Source organism: Acanthochromis polyacanthus, chromosome 15, assembly GCF_021347895.1.
Source record: "Acanthochromis polyacanthus isolate Apoly-LR-REF ecotype Palm Island chromosome 15, KAUST_Apoly_ChrSc, whole genome shotgun sequence".
Lineage (NCBI taxonomy): Eukaryota > Metazoa > Chordata > Actinopteri > Pomacentridae > Acanthochromis > Acanthochromis polyacanthus.
This window is the reverse complement of record NC_067127.1, coordinates 23,048,175-23,060,921: the sequence shown is the minus strand read 5'-3', so window position 1 is coordinate 23,060,921 and position 12,747 is coordinate 23,048,175. Positions and strand designations below refer to the sequence as shown.

Sequence of the window (12,747 nt, the reverse complement as noted above, 5' to 3'; positions counted from 1 at the left end):
TAAAAATCGTCCGTTTGCAGCTAGAACAGTCATTTACCGCATTAACGTCTGGACCGTATTTCTGATTCATTTAATGTTATCTTTATTGAAAAAAAACTGCTTTTCTTTCAAAAATCAGAACATTTTTAGTGACCCCAAACCTTTGAATGGTAGTGGCTATCTAATGTCAACATGACTGTACACAACTTGTAGAGAATCTTTGAATGTTGCAACTACAGGAGATTCAACATTATTTCCATGATTGACTTCCTGCCATCTCAGTTTATTTATTTATTCAAATGTTCAAAATTCAACCTAAGGGCTGTGCAGGGATCTGAATTCCATATTTGATTCAGATCTGACAAAATGGTATGAACGCAACTTCGAAAAGCTCTTCAATCTGTGGTCGTTGTAGTGGGATCTACTCAGTAAACATCGGTCAACCTGTGGTCAGGATGGGAAGCTCCCGGCTGCCAATGACTTTAACTCTTATGAGAGTGAAAGGAGGCATCGTGTTCGAGAAATCCTCGGAAAAATGAAAGCTACAGAAGAAAGAGATTAGAGTCATTCCAGTGTCTGTCTTATATTAAAACGCCGTCTTCTTCCTGCTTTCATTTGTTCTTATTGATTCATTCTGTTTGTCGCAGACTTGAGTATTCACGTCTCTTTGTTCTGGTTGTCGAGGGGGGTTTGCCTACAGTGAATTATGAGCTTGTACTCTCTTTGCAAGGTTGAGCAGTGCACAAGGCTCATTTATTTGATAGTCACGCTTTAAATATCTTCTCAGAACAGCGATTACAATAACTTCTGTATAGGAATTTGAATAGCCTAAAGCTAAATACAACACTTATAATCTGAGGCTCTGGAGAAATTAATGCTAATGAAACAATGCCCCCTTGATGTTTGAGGAGATAAATACAGCACGACTGATACGTCTGTGTATCAAATGATGGTGCTCATCTGGAGGGGCTTCATCTTTTATTCTGAGCGAGGTTCCTCATCAACTCATAATGCTTGTTGATTTGATGGATGTGTACTTGATTCCATGTGATTTGATTACTCGTTTCACAGTGGGCCTTGTTTGCCTCCACTGTTGAACATTCGCCGGGTGAGGTGCTGATTACGAGCGCGACCGTATCTCAAAGCTACGAGCAGAGTGACAGCCACAAGGTACCGCTGAAACACTGATGACCCGCGTTAATGGTGCATGACCGTTTTCCTGACTGTCGTCAAGTCCGGAGGTTATTCTGCCTCGCCACTGTCCTGTCTCTCTGCGTTATCCAGTACGTATGGGCAAGCCAGAGTGGGTTTGATTTGCACTCTCACTCCAGTTCTGTTCCAGGGTTGGCGTGGCCACTCAAGGATGATAAAATACAGTGCTGGATGGGAGCTTGGAGCCGGGAGCCCGCGGGCTGTTCACTAGAGGATTTTAATTTTGTTTTTCTCTCACTCCCTTCCTCCTCCCTCTCTCCCACGTTGTTTGTGCATTCTTGCGTGCACCAGCGTGAAAGAGGAACATTTGCAAGGACATATATCACAGATTGCCTTACAGATTCTGCAGTTTCGACGGAATCAATTAAACCCGAAATGAATTAAATTTGCAAGAATCTGGGAATTATTTGAATGCGGGTTTTCTCAAGTTGCGCAGTTCATCATCATAACCAATCACCAGGCACTGAGCTTGTAAGTCCTCACAGATCAACTGCGTGCTTGTCCCACTTTATTTCGCAGGCATGATAACCTTGCACCCGCTGTGCTGGTGTGAGATTATGGATCAAGTTTAATTGACTCTGGTAATCTGATTTTGGCATGGGCATGGAGGATCCTGGATTAAAGTTGTAACTACAACACAAACAGGGGATCAGGGCTCTGTTTAGCTGCTGAGGCTTGGGGACAATGGAGGCATGTTCAGATGTAACATGCCAGTGCTAATCCAGAATAGGCTAAGCTAAGCCGCCCTGTATGGTAATATAGTTGCCTGGCGATAATGAATTGCACTGTCAGAATGCTGGTCACATTGCCCTGCTGCACAGACACAGTAATAAAGTGGCCACAGTGCTGTGATGTAATATGATAGCAATAATGATAATAACTGGAGTGGAGGAATCACATTTGAAGCCAGCTTCTGCTGTCTCCAGCTGACATTCTGCTATTGACTTCTGCAAGGAAAAGTACAACTGGGAAGAGCTGTTCAGAGCACGCTGCGAGCTACGCCAATAGCCTATCAGTCATCATGACAGCCAGGTCAACAAGGGAATTGCAACTTCACAGTCTGTATCTGTTGCACAGCACTGGGAGATCTATACGTAACTTAAATATAGACCATGTAAAGCTCCAGAGTAGTAGACTTTGAGAGGCACAGATTAAAAAAAGTCTGCTTCAGAGTGTGTTATTATTAGATGGAAAATAACAACAGAGGTGAAAAACTCTAGTACTTCAGTCAATGCTCAGTGTATATATATATTGTACATTCATCCCACTCGAGCTTTCTCCTCTGAATTGCCTCTGCAGTTTGCCCCACATCACCCCAGGAGCATAAACACTGCTTCTTGGAGCCATGTGAACAATTTGTTCAGGGCACCCTGTCGTTTGCCTCGCCATTTTTCTCTGGGCTGATCCATCTGCTGAAAGGGACAGTCTCCCTTCATCCTTCCTCCTTTCTTCCCCTCTATTTTCTATCTCCCCCAGCTCAGCCTGCTGGAAGGTCTTTTTTAACCTTTATTTACCCAGAGGAGGGTTCTGCTGAGCGTGCACGTTCCATCCCAGCTTTGCCCGTCTTCCCTTTCATGCTGTGCTGCTGTGTACTTTCTGCTGCCCAATAAAATGGCAGTTCCTCTACTGCTGGCCACTGAGCAGCTGTTCAGCACCTTGCTCTGGGGTACCTCTGTTGTACTTTTTGAAGAGGGGTTGTTACTTATTCACTTTAAAGCAGACTAGGTTTCCCTGCCAGCCTTCTTTTTCTCAAACCTTTAGGCTACTGCTGTTCTTGTGTAGCTCTGATGTCTGCCCCACCAGCACTACTGCTTGAAATACTTGTTGTTGTGGAATCAGTTTATCCAAAACCACATTGTGTTCCAAACTCAAATACAATTATGAGATGCCTAAACTTAACTAAATAATAACCGTAGTATAGTCTCAGCATAAAACACATATTTGGAATGGTGGTTGATAACAGCTGTGGTTGTGGAAGGCAGTGACAAATAATTCTGTATTCAATTTAGACTTTTCAAAATCCAGAAAACCACAGATAAGGTTTTAATTTGAGACAGTTTTATTGGGAATTAAAATTCCAATATTTTCAAATAACTGATCAAGCGCTGGATCTATTAGTTTTCAGAAAATAGGGATGGAGCTATTCACTTTCCAAATCTCATTTTCCAGCAGACACGTTCAGACTGCTTACATCAGCTGACCAACAAACCGAAATACTGGCATTTTTGATTATGATTAGTGGATTATCTTAATTGCAGCAGATTAATTTGCTGCTGATCAATGAATCCTCTATTCTCAGTAATTCTAGTCAGCATATGGGGGGGGGGGGGATGATTCAAAATGTAATTTTCTGAAGCAATGATAACAAAAACTATTTTCTCTTTATTTATTCAAGTCACTTTTTGGTTGTTGTTTTAATCCTCTCACAAACTTTTGTGTCTCAAAGTTACATATAGAAATTGGCGTATTTTCCTTGAACATAATCTTGAATGTAACTCTACATCATAGAGAGAGACACTTCATAAGATGACACCAAATGAGCAGCTCCCTGCAGTCACTGCCTCTCCATCTACCCCACCACACTCACTGCTGCTCAAGCACACCAGCTCACTTACAACTCTGCTAAAACACTACATGTTTTAACCAGAAATTCTGTATCATTATTCTTCAGAATAATAATACAGAAATACCCTTCCTGCAAGCTGACAGGATTGGTTTCGCCATTTTGTTACTCCACGAAGGAATGTGGCGGAGTTTTGTGAAGATCGGCGTGCGTCTGTCTGTCTGTCTGTCTGTCTGTTCACAACATTACTCAAAAACGGATTAATGGATTTGAACAAAATTTTCAGGGACGGTCAGAAATGACACAAGGACCAAATGATTACATTTTGGGAGTGATGCAACTTTTAGTCTGGATGCACAGATTTGCTAAAGATTTCTGTATCATTGTGAGATAGCGGCCCAGCATCACTGTAACTATGACTACAAGTGAACACTACATCAGCTGCCTGCTGGCAATCACATGATTGCAATCCTACTACAAATCCACTGCCGCAAACTTATTGAGACTTACCCATCAGAAATGATACAAGGAACGACTGATTGAAAATTGTAGGGGTGTTTGTACAGGATGAGACAAAAAAAACGGGAACCTTTTAACAATCCAATAAAACCAAGAGTGATGGAAGAAAAATATTTTATTCATAGTAATTGGAACTTTAAAACATGCCATTTAAGAAACAATGATGGAATTTTCATTTTTTTAAAATTACTTCCTGTAGATGGCGTCCTCCTGTACGAATCCATTCTTGAAATCTACCTGGGGCTATCTCAAGAGTAAAGTGTACACGACTCGACCAAGAACTCTGGATGAGTTAAAACAGAGAATTCAGGATGAAATCCACAGTATCCCAGCTGAGATGTTGCAGCGGTCAATGAGGAATCTCAACAGCAGATTTCAAGAATGCATTCGTACAGGAGGACGCCATCTACAGGAAGTAATTTTTAAAAAATTAAAATTCCATCTTTGTTTCTTAAATGGCATGTTTTAAGGTTTCAATTACTATGAATAAAATATTTTTCTTCCATCACTCTTGGTTTTATTGGATTGTTAAAAAGTTCTAATTTTTTTGTGTCACCCTGTATTTAGGTCACGCCATTCGTTTTCTGTGCATAACGTAGACATGCATAACACACGTCTGTGCTCAGCACAAGGTCATTTTATTTGTGGGTACATATACATAAAATGGCCACATTCTATGGTGCCATGATTTCTGATCATAAATAACTAATAAACAAATGCTGCTCTTCAAAAAAAAAAAAAAATGCTGCATTTCTGACAATGCCATATGGAGGTATGAACAGCCTTGGTGGAGTACTGCGCTTTCTGAGTGCTTTTCTAGTTACATATGAAACCCCAGAGGTCTGTGTGTTTGAGGCTATCATTGGTATGCTATAGTTTCATGGTGGAAGTGTTAGCCGAGGCATTGACTGCTTTCTTTCGTTTATGACGTGTTTTCTAGCATATTTAAAAAACAGCATATAGACATGTTAATAAGGTTTTCCAGAGGAGGTCTACTAATCCTGGGGCTCACAAATGAAATTGCGTCTGTCGTACAGCAGGACCCTGTGTTCTGATGTCCTCTCTCATGGTTCGGAGATGAAGGCTTTTCCTTGTGCAGCTTTAGCAACACCTGATTTGAAGTTCCTCTGTCAGCAGCTCAGGTGGGATGGTGCTGTGAGTCTGTCTGGGTTCAGCTGGAGTCTGAAAGCAGCACATTCTGCTGTTAGCGGGGCTTTTAGGCTTTTAATCAGTATCCAATTTGCATAGTGCTAATTCTAAATGTGTTTCAAGTACAGCGCATACACTGTGAAGAAGTTAACAAATTAAGCATGCTCAAAAAAAACCAGCATGCATGCTAAAATTGCTTGATTTTCGACTGTGCTGTTAATGAACACTACTGTGAACAGAACCAAAAAAAAAAAAAAACAAAGTCCAAAAGCTTGAAAAGATGGTGCCTTGAATGCCTCTGTGAATAATAAAACACTGTTAATTGTTAAAGTGCACTTTCTAAAAGGTGTCTGTAATGACTTCAAACTCGCAAAAGCTTTCGAAGTTGCAACCCATTTAATATTGGTCTGTGCAGTCTCAGTGCACTGCCCATTTATGCCTTTTAACTGAATGTAAATATGCTACTTTTCAGTTATAAGGCGAAGGGACACTTCTGAGACGCGTGACATCGTATGGATTTTGAGAAAAGCGGCTCAGCTCTGGGCTGCTGAGCTTTATTTGCTGGGCTAAGAAACGGTTAAAGACTCAGAAGGCGAGAGACCAACGTTCTCAGCTAACATAAGCCCACCGATGATGATAATGTGTCCCATGAGACCATTTGACTTCCTGCCTCACACGAAACGGCCTTTAAGAGGAGCCGCCATCACTCACTGTGGGACGCTTTGCATCGCATTTAACTCCTCAATATGTTTGAGCACATTTTAGTTTTCACCAATACAGCGACAGATTCGTTTCCTTTGACCTTTAGTTGAGTTATTTTTCATGATCTGAACCCCTACGAACTGCTATTTGCTCTTAAAGTATATAAATCAGCTTAGACTCTTTAAAGCTTCAATTCAGCAGGATTTCTTGCTGACGCTTGAGGCCATGATTTTTTTTTTCAGCAGCATCAATTCAGTGAGCTGTAATTAACACCAATTTTCATTGTACTGCCATGACATCGCTCAGAGGACAAATTCAAACTTAATAATTCCCTGTAAATCTGTAACTACCAAATTATGCGAAGCCGCTTACAATTAAATGTTTGTCATGTTGTGCTTCCCCCCCTAAAGAGACACTTTCTGTTTTTTCTTTCCTTCTGTCTGATTTTTTTTTTCTCCATCGTCTGTCTGTCTGTGTGTTTCTATGATTACAAATAATGGTACAATTCATTGCTCAGGTTTAATTGAAGACATTCTCTCCAGCTCTTCCCCCATTCTGGCCTCATGTCATTTCTGTCCAAGCTACAATCTGTATGTTCTTGTTCAGCATGTCTATAACTTGGAAGATCAGTGGTCATGCTGACTTTTTCGTAAGCAAGAATAAGTCTTCAAAGGTAACATAGTTGAAGTTGGTATAAAATATCTCGGTATTAACACTGGGTTAAATGAGTGTGTTTGTGCAGTTGCTCTGAGTGACTAACCCATAGATCATCACCTGACCTGTTTTCCTAAGCTCAACAATGTGTTTTAGCATCTTTCAGCTTTTACAGGCCCCCAAGTGTTTTCATGTAGTCTCAATCACATTTCCCATTTTCAAAGTCAGGGGTCCGACTTCCAGCTATGGCAGTGATTCACTTGTTATTGGGGTATATTGCCATGGTAACTTGTACTGAATGTCTATAACCAGCTCCAAAGCAGGTTATGTTCCAGATAACAGTTTAACCCTTGTGTTGTCTTTGGGTCAAAAATGACCCAACCGCTACAGCAGAGATAAAACCCTAAATAACCTTTTTCACTTTTCCTAAAGTGACCCCAACATTAGAAAAAGTGAAACATTTACTTTCTTTATGTTTTCATCAAAGCTGTACACCACCGTGATACAAAGATTGTCTTAGGTTCTTTTTTGACCCAACAGTTAAAATCACAATCACAGTGGACTAAAAAACACATGCGTGCGCACGCACGCACGCATGCACGCATGCACACGCACGCACACACACACTGAGCGCACCTGCAGCTGTTAGTTTAGTGAATCCAGATAACAGAAAGATATCTTGTGTTTGTTGAACTTGCTTCATATTACAGGCCTCAGCGCTGTGAACATCAGATTTGTTTTCAGTGTCATGTGGAGCTGTTCACTGAGTTGAAGAAAATCTGTATCAGATTAGAATCACTGACTTTAGCTTTGATAGCCCAGAACTAGTCATTCCACCTGTGTCACCTATCTAGGGCTCTGTTCATACTTTTCATTCCTTTCTTTCCTCCAGTGTCTTAGCTGGTTGCTCAAGTTTCTCCCACAATTTAAGGACATGCCTTACTTAGTTTTTATTTCTATGTCTGTCAGACTTGTATAACTCTTTTAAAACAATACTGCTGGCAGATTCACCACTTAAAAATCTTTGTCATTTACAAAAAAACAAAAACAAATAGCCTTTATTTCCGACAGAGTGCTCATTGAGAAATGATGCCACTGTTTGTTTGTCTGTTTTGCTGATTGAGATGGCAACCATCACCTGCAGATTTTTAGCACTCGGCTAGCTAATTAAGTTATCAATAACTGGTTTCAGACACCTTCTCCAGCTGACAGTTTTAATGTTTCCAGCTGACTCATTCATCTCTGTCTAAAGTCTGTGAAGCTCAGTAAGCTAATTTTCTAGCAGCACATTAGAGCAGAGGAAACACTGTTCAGTCTCCTCCGCTGCTTTCAAGTTTGTTGTTTCTGGTGTTTGAAAGGCTAAAAAAAACCAGATGCCAACTAAAACTCCAAACTCATTATTGCTCCGACTAGCCATGGACATCTCTTCAACTTGTGAGGAAAGCCAAAGCTTGACAGGCCTGCTGTGTCTACTAAAACAATGTCAAACTATAAAATAAGACAATCATTCATTGTGAGGGGTTTTGCAAAAAGTCCACTGGCTAATGGCACATAGTGTGAATGTGAGACTAACTGGCCCATCTGTCTATAATGACCACTCACAGATGAAGCGGTTAATGTTAATTGTTTTCTTACAATGGTGCATGATAACATCTGGGATATGCTTGATGATGAGAGAACGGCTGGTTCCTTATCCTAGAAGACACACCATGAGTTAAAAAAACAGCCAGTGCCATTGTTCAAACAATATTTTAAGCTGCATTAAACCAGTGTCCATCTAGAAAACATTGATTCAGGTTTCATACGCAACAGACCTAAAGAACTAACTCTTTCAACTTGCAGGGTGGAGTTCTCTGCAGTGTATTTGCTATAAGATAAGATAGACTTTATTAATCTCACAAAGGAGAAATTTACCGTTACAGGGCTCTTAGAAACAAAAAACAGAGGAGTGCAAAGGGGAAGGAACGCGGTGTGATGATCAGCATATGTCTGTCTGTCTATTAGCAACATTACTCAGAAACGGACAAACAGATTTGGATTAAATTTTCAGAGAAGGTCAGAAATGACACATGAACCGAGGAATTACATTTTGGGAGTGATGCAGATTATAGTCTGGATGCACGGATTTGTTAAAGATTTGACTGAGCAGATTCAGCGCTCTTGCTTCTCTTGTTCTTCGTCTTTAAAGTCTACTTCCACCTGAAACTCTGAAACATGTACGGCTGAATGACTCCAGTATTACGATTTGCCATTGTGTTGCAAAGAGCAGTTTTACAGTGTTTGAACAGACTTGTAGATGAGCTGGTGTGCTCGAGGTGCCATGTGTAAGGACAGATGTAGAGACTATGAAGATCCCAACTTTCTACTGGAACCAGTGATGAAGAGATATGTCTGAATGCCATTTTAAGACAAGATGGGATTATTTTCAAAGAAACAACTTCTAAATATGTAACTTTAGTATTCACAGTGAAGTTTTAGTTGAGGGTTAATTTAACAACAGACTATTTGTTAGTATCATGATATCAGGTGCTACAGGGTTTCAGAGGTCTTATAGAGGTCATGCAGGACAGCTGTTTGCAAGCAGCAGCAGGGTATCTGGTAGGTGTGGCTAGGATGTTTTGGCTCATTAGTGTATGACTAGACTTGACTCCGGGGTGTCTCTATAATTGGTACTGATGACAGGTAATTTGGAAATTATGTATGTATATGGACACATAGATGGGAAATATGTTTTTAATGCATCCCCAGTGGTATGTTTTAAGTTTGGAGATTCCATAAATGCAAGATGTAGAGACTCGGAGATCACATTTAAGTAGACAAAGACTATTTAACAGCTGATAATCAAAGCAAAGATCAAGTGAGGGTACAACAACATCAGAGCATTGCAAATTTAAAGGTTACACTGCAAGTTATTCTCTTTATAACCTGAATGGACGACTTCAGTTCTTTCACTTCTCACGTCCTTTTTCCTCCTCAAACTAACAGAAAAACCTTTATTAGCCTCAGTGATGAGGCTGAATGTCTCTGCCACTCCCGCCACTGCTCGACCTGTCTCCAGCGTCCTGTCGCCCAAACCTTCCCTTTCGGCTCGAGCCTCTGCTTTACAACAGTGCATTTGAATGCTCAGTTTCAGGTCACGACCCCTCGCAGGCCTCGACAGGCTCGACGGCCTTTAGATACACGCGGCGAGAGAATATCCCACTTGGCTACTCACCGAGACAATGATGGAGTCAGACAGCGTGTATGTTGATCACTCTCGCAGGCACAAACTCGCCGTGAGCTGGCGGGGTTATGGAGATAAGGTGCGCTTTATATAGCAACGTCAACGTGATGGAGCCGAAATGGTGACATCATTGTTGGCTCTGCACCTGCCCGCGGCGCAGGGCGAGAGCGGTCAAATGCATGAGAAGTGATCGTACTGACTTCATGTCTTTATACAGAAGATCTAAAGCGCACAGTGATGAATCGAAGTACTAAAAACTTGTCTGTACTCTCAGCGCTTTAAACTGTTGCTGTCACATAGCGTGCTCTAAGAGCTGAAGGAGTCTGTCTTGTACACTTCATGCACAATAAATTACAAAGCAGATCGACTGTGATGTTAATAAGGGCTTAATGAAGCTCTGTCAGCGGTATGTCTTTTAGAGACACAAAAAGCAACTTAACTTTGTGTTTTATTTTTTTTCTATTCGCTTGGCTCCTATCCATTTTTGTTTTGCTTTTTATGCTGGCAGTCTAGGAAGCTTATGCTATTGTTGCATTCAGTCGCTCCGGCTAAGAGTGTCAGCTAAATGCCTGAAATGCAAAATGTAAATGCAGGGGGAAGAATATTCACTCGACAGGGTTGTTACTCTTTTATGCTGATTTGGACAGCGTTCTAACTCAAAGACATTTCCGTGACATTCATTTGTATTTCGCTTGCATATCTCGCCGGCGCAGTATACTATGCCTGTGCATATGGAGAGCTCATCATCTCCGTCTTTTAGGTGGATTTTTAGAAATGCTGTCACTGTGCAGGCCTAGTTCTCATTCACTGATTGCTTTTTTTTATGATGCTGTATTTATAATGGCTTTTGTTTGATCTCCAGGTTTTTTTTTCCTCTTTTTCTGTCACAGGATCTGAAGAAGGTGCTGTCTTTCCCCCCATACCCTGTGGAGTTCTTGCACCCGGTCGTGTATGCCTGCACAGCGGTCATGTTGCTTTGCCTCTTCGCCTCCATCATCACGTACATAGTGCACCACAGGTAAGAAGAAATTACCTTCTCGATTCGGTTGAAGTATACATTTAAGCTTTAATCCTTCGCTGCCTGTCTTGCTTTAATTTGAGATCGCGCTCATTAACTTTCCGTTCTTATGTTGCCTGTTCATTTCTTGCCTCTTTACCTTCATGTTGACTCCTCTGTCACAGATCCCGGGATGACTGTGGTGTGAGTCAGATGCTTTAGGCTGGCGTAAAGCACTGCAGTCTGTCTCGCTAAGAGGATATAAAACGCGTACACGAATGTGTGTCTGTGTGCGCGTGTGTTCCAGACAGTCACAGCAGAAATATGCTTCTAATGGATTTCTAAGGGGTACTTAGGCCACCTTTGTTCCTTTTATTCCATATGGAGATGAGGGCAGAGAATGCACCATGTGGTTCATGTGGTTTTGCACTGTGGCATCTGTCTGCTCTTCTTAGGTTCATCTGCCGTGGATGCTGTTATTAAAACGGGAGGGAGCCTGACTGACATTTTATCATGTTTCAGCACGCCAATTCATCATCTGTTGTTCTTGTAGAGCATCAGTCACTTTATCATGTCCGTGGCATTAGTGCGGTATTACTCTACTGCATTTCATCCATTTTAATATAAAGGAATCGGGAAATATCACAAATGTCAAATTTTTCATGAAGCATTGTTTCATCTGTAGAATAGCACCATTACCTGATATATTCTCAAGCAGAAAACTTTTGATTTTATTGATGTATTTCTGTCTTTACTGTGGGCTGCACAGTGGGCTTGGTGATTAGCACTGTCGCCTTGCAGCGACAAGATGCCCGGTTCACTTTTCCGAGATCTGTCTGCATGATGTTTGCATGTTCTCCCTGTGCATGTGCCGGTTTCCTTCGCATGCTCTGGTTTCCTCCCATAGTCCAAAAACATGCTGAGGTTAATTGGTAACTGTAATTTGTCGGTAGGTGTGAATGCAAGTGTGATTGTCTGTATATGTAGTCCTGTGATAGACTGATGACCTGTCCAGGGTGTCCCATGTCTTCACTGGGATAGACTCCAGCCCCCTCGTGACCCTAATGAGGATTAAGTGGTGTATAGATAATGGATGGATGTCTTTACTGTGATTAAAGTGCAAATTTTATGAAAGTGCATAAAAACTCCACAACCTTTGCGGTTCTCGTCCATCTGTGACACCTGGAATGAAGACAGAGTGCGTCCTTCTGCAGTCACATGGTGATGTCAGCATCTGAGACTCTGACCAGCAGCATCACTTACTGTCACCTCGCACCGTAGTACTGACTTCTTCAAGGAAAAAAAAATGAAAACTGCAATAGTTGCAGGAGATGGCAAGATTTTTTTTTGTCAAACTCACTCCAAAAAAATAGTAATAAATAGACATGGTTTTGAGGGTGAAGAAGACATTTTAAGACAGGAAGGGGTTAAAACACAGCTCAAAGCCCTCAAGCTGGGACCTTTTTTTTTCAATCGCACCAACACTTAGGCATGTCCCCCCCCCCAAAAAAAAGTTGTTCCCTAAAAAACAAGTTGCTAAAAGCTGTAGGTGTTCAATTATAGTGTTGCAAAATGACAGTTTTAAGTGCTGATTTTAGCCGATTAATAGGCTGCATTAACTATGTAATCAAAAATACTAATGGGTTGTTTTACTGTATTATACTAAAATATCAAGCTTATTCCACCAATGAGGATGAAGAACCTCAGAGTTGAAATATAATATTTGGGTCAATCCAGAATTGGACATTT

The 12,747-nt window shown here is 41.1% G+C and overlaps 1 protein-coding gene across 1 annotated transcript in view; it reads left to right on the top strand.

The window, feature by feature from the left end:
* LOC110967819 (adhesion G protein-coupled receptor A3) overlaps nt 1–12,747 on the top strand; it is a 228,203-nt gene that overhangs the window by 173,874 nt on the left and 41,582 nt on the right. Inside the window, 1 exon segment of the mRNA XM_022217540.2 lies at nt 10,892–11,019. Within this exon segment, the coding sequence (XP_022073232.2) occupies nt 10,892–11,019 (128 nt within the window).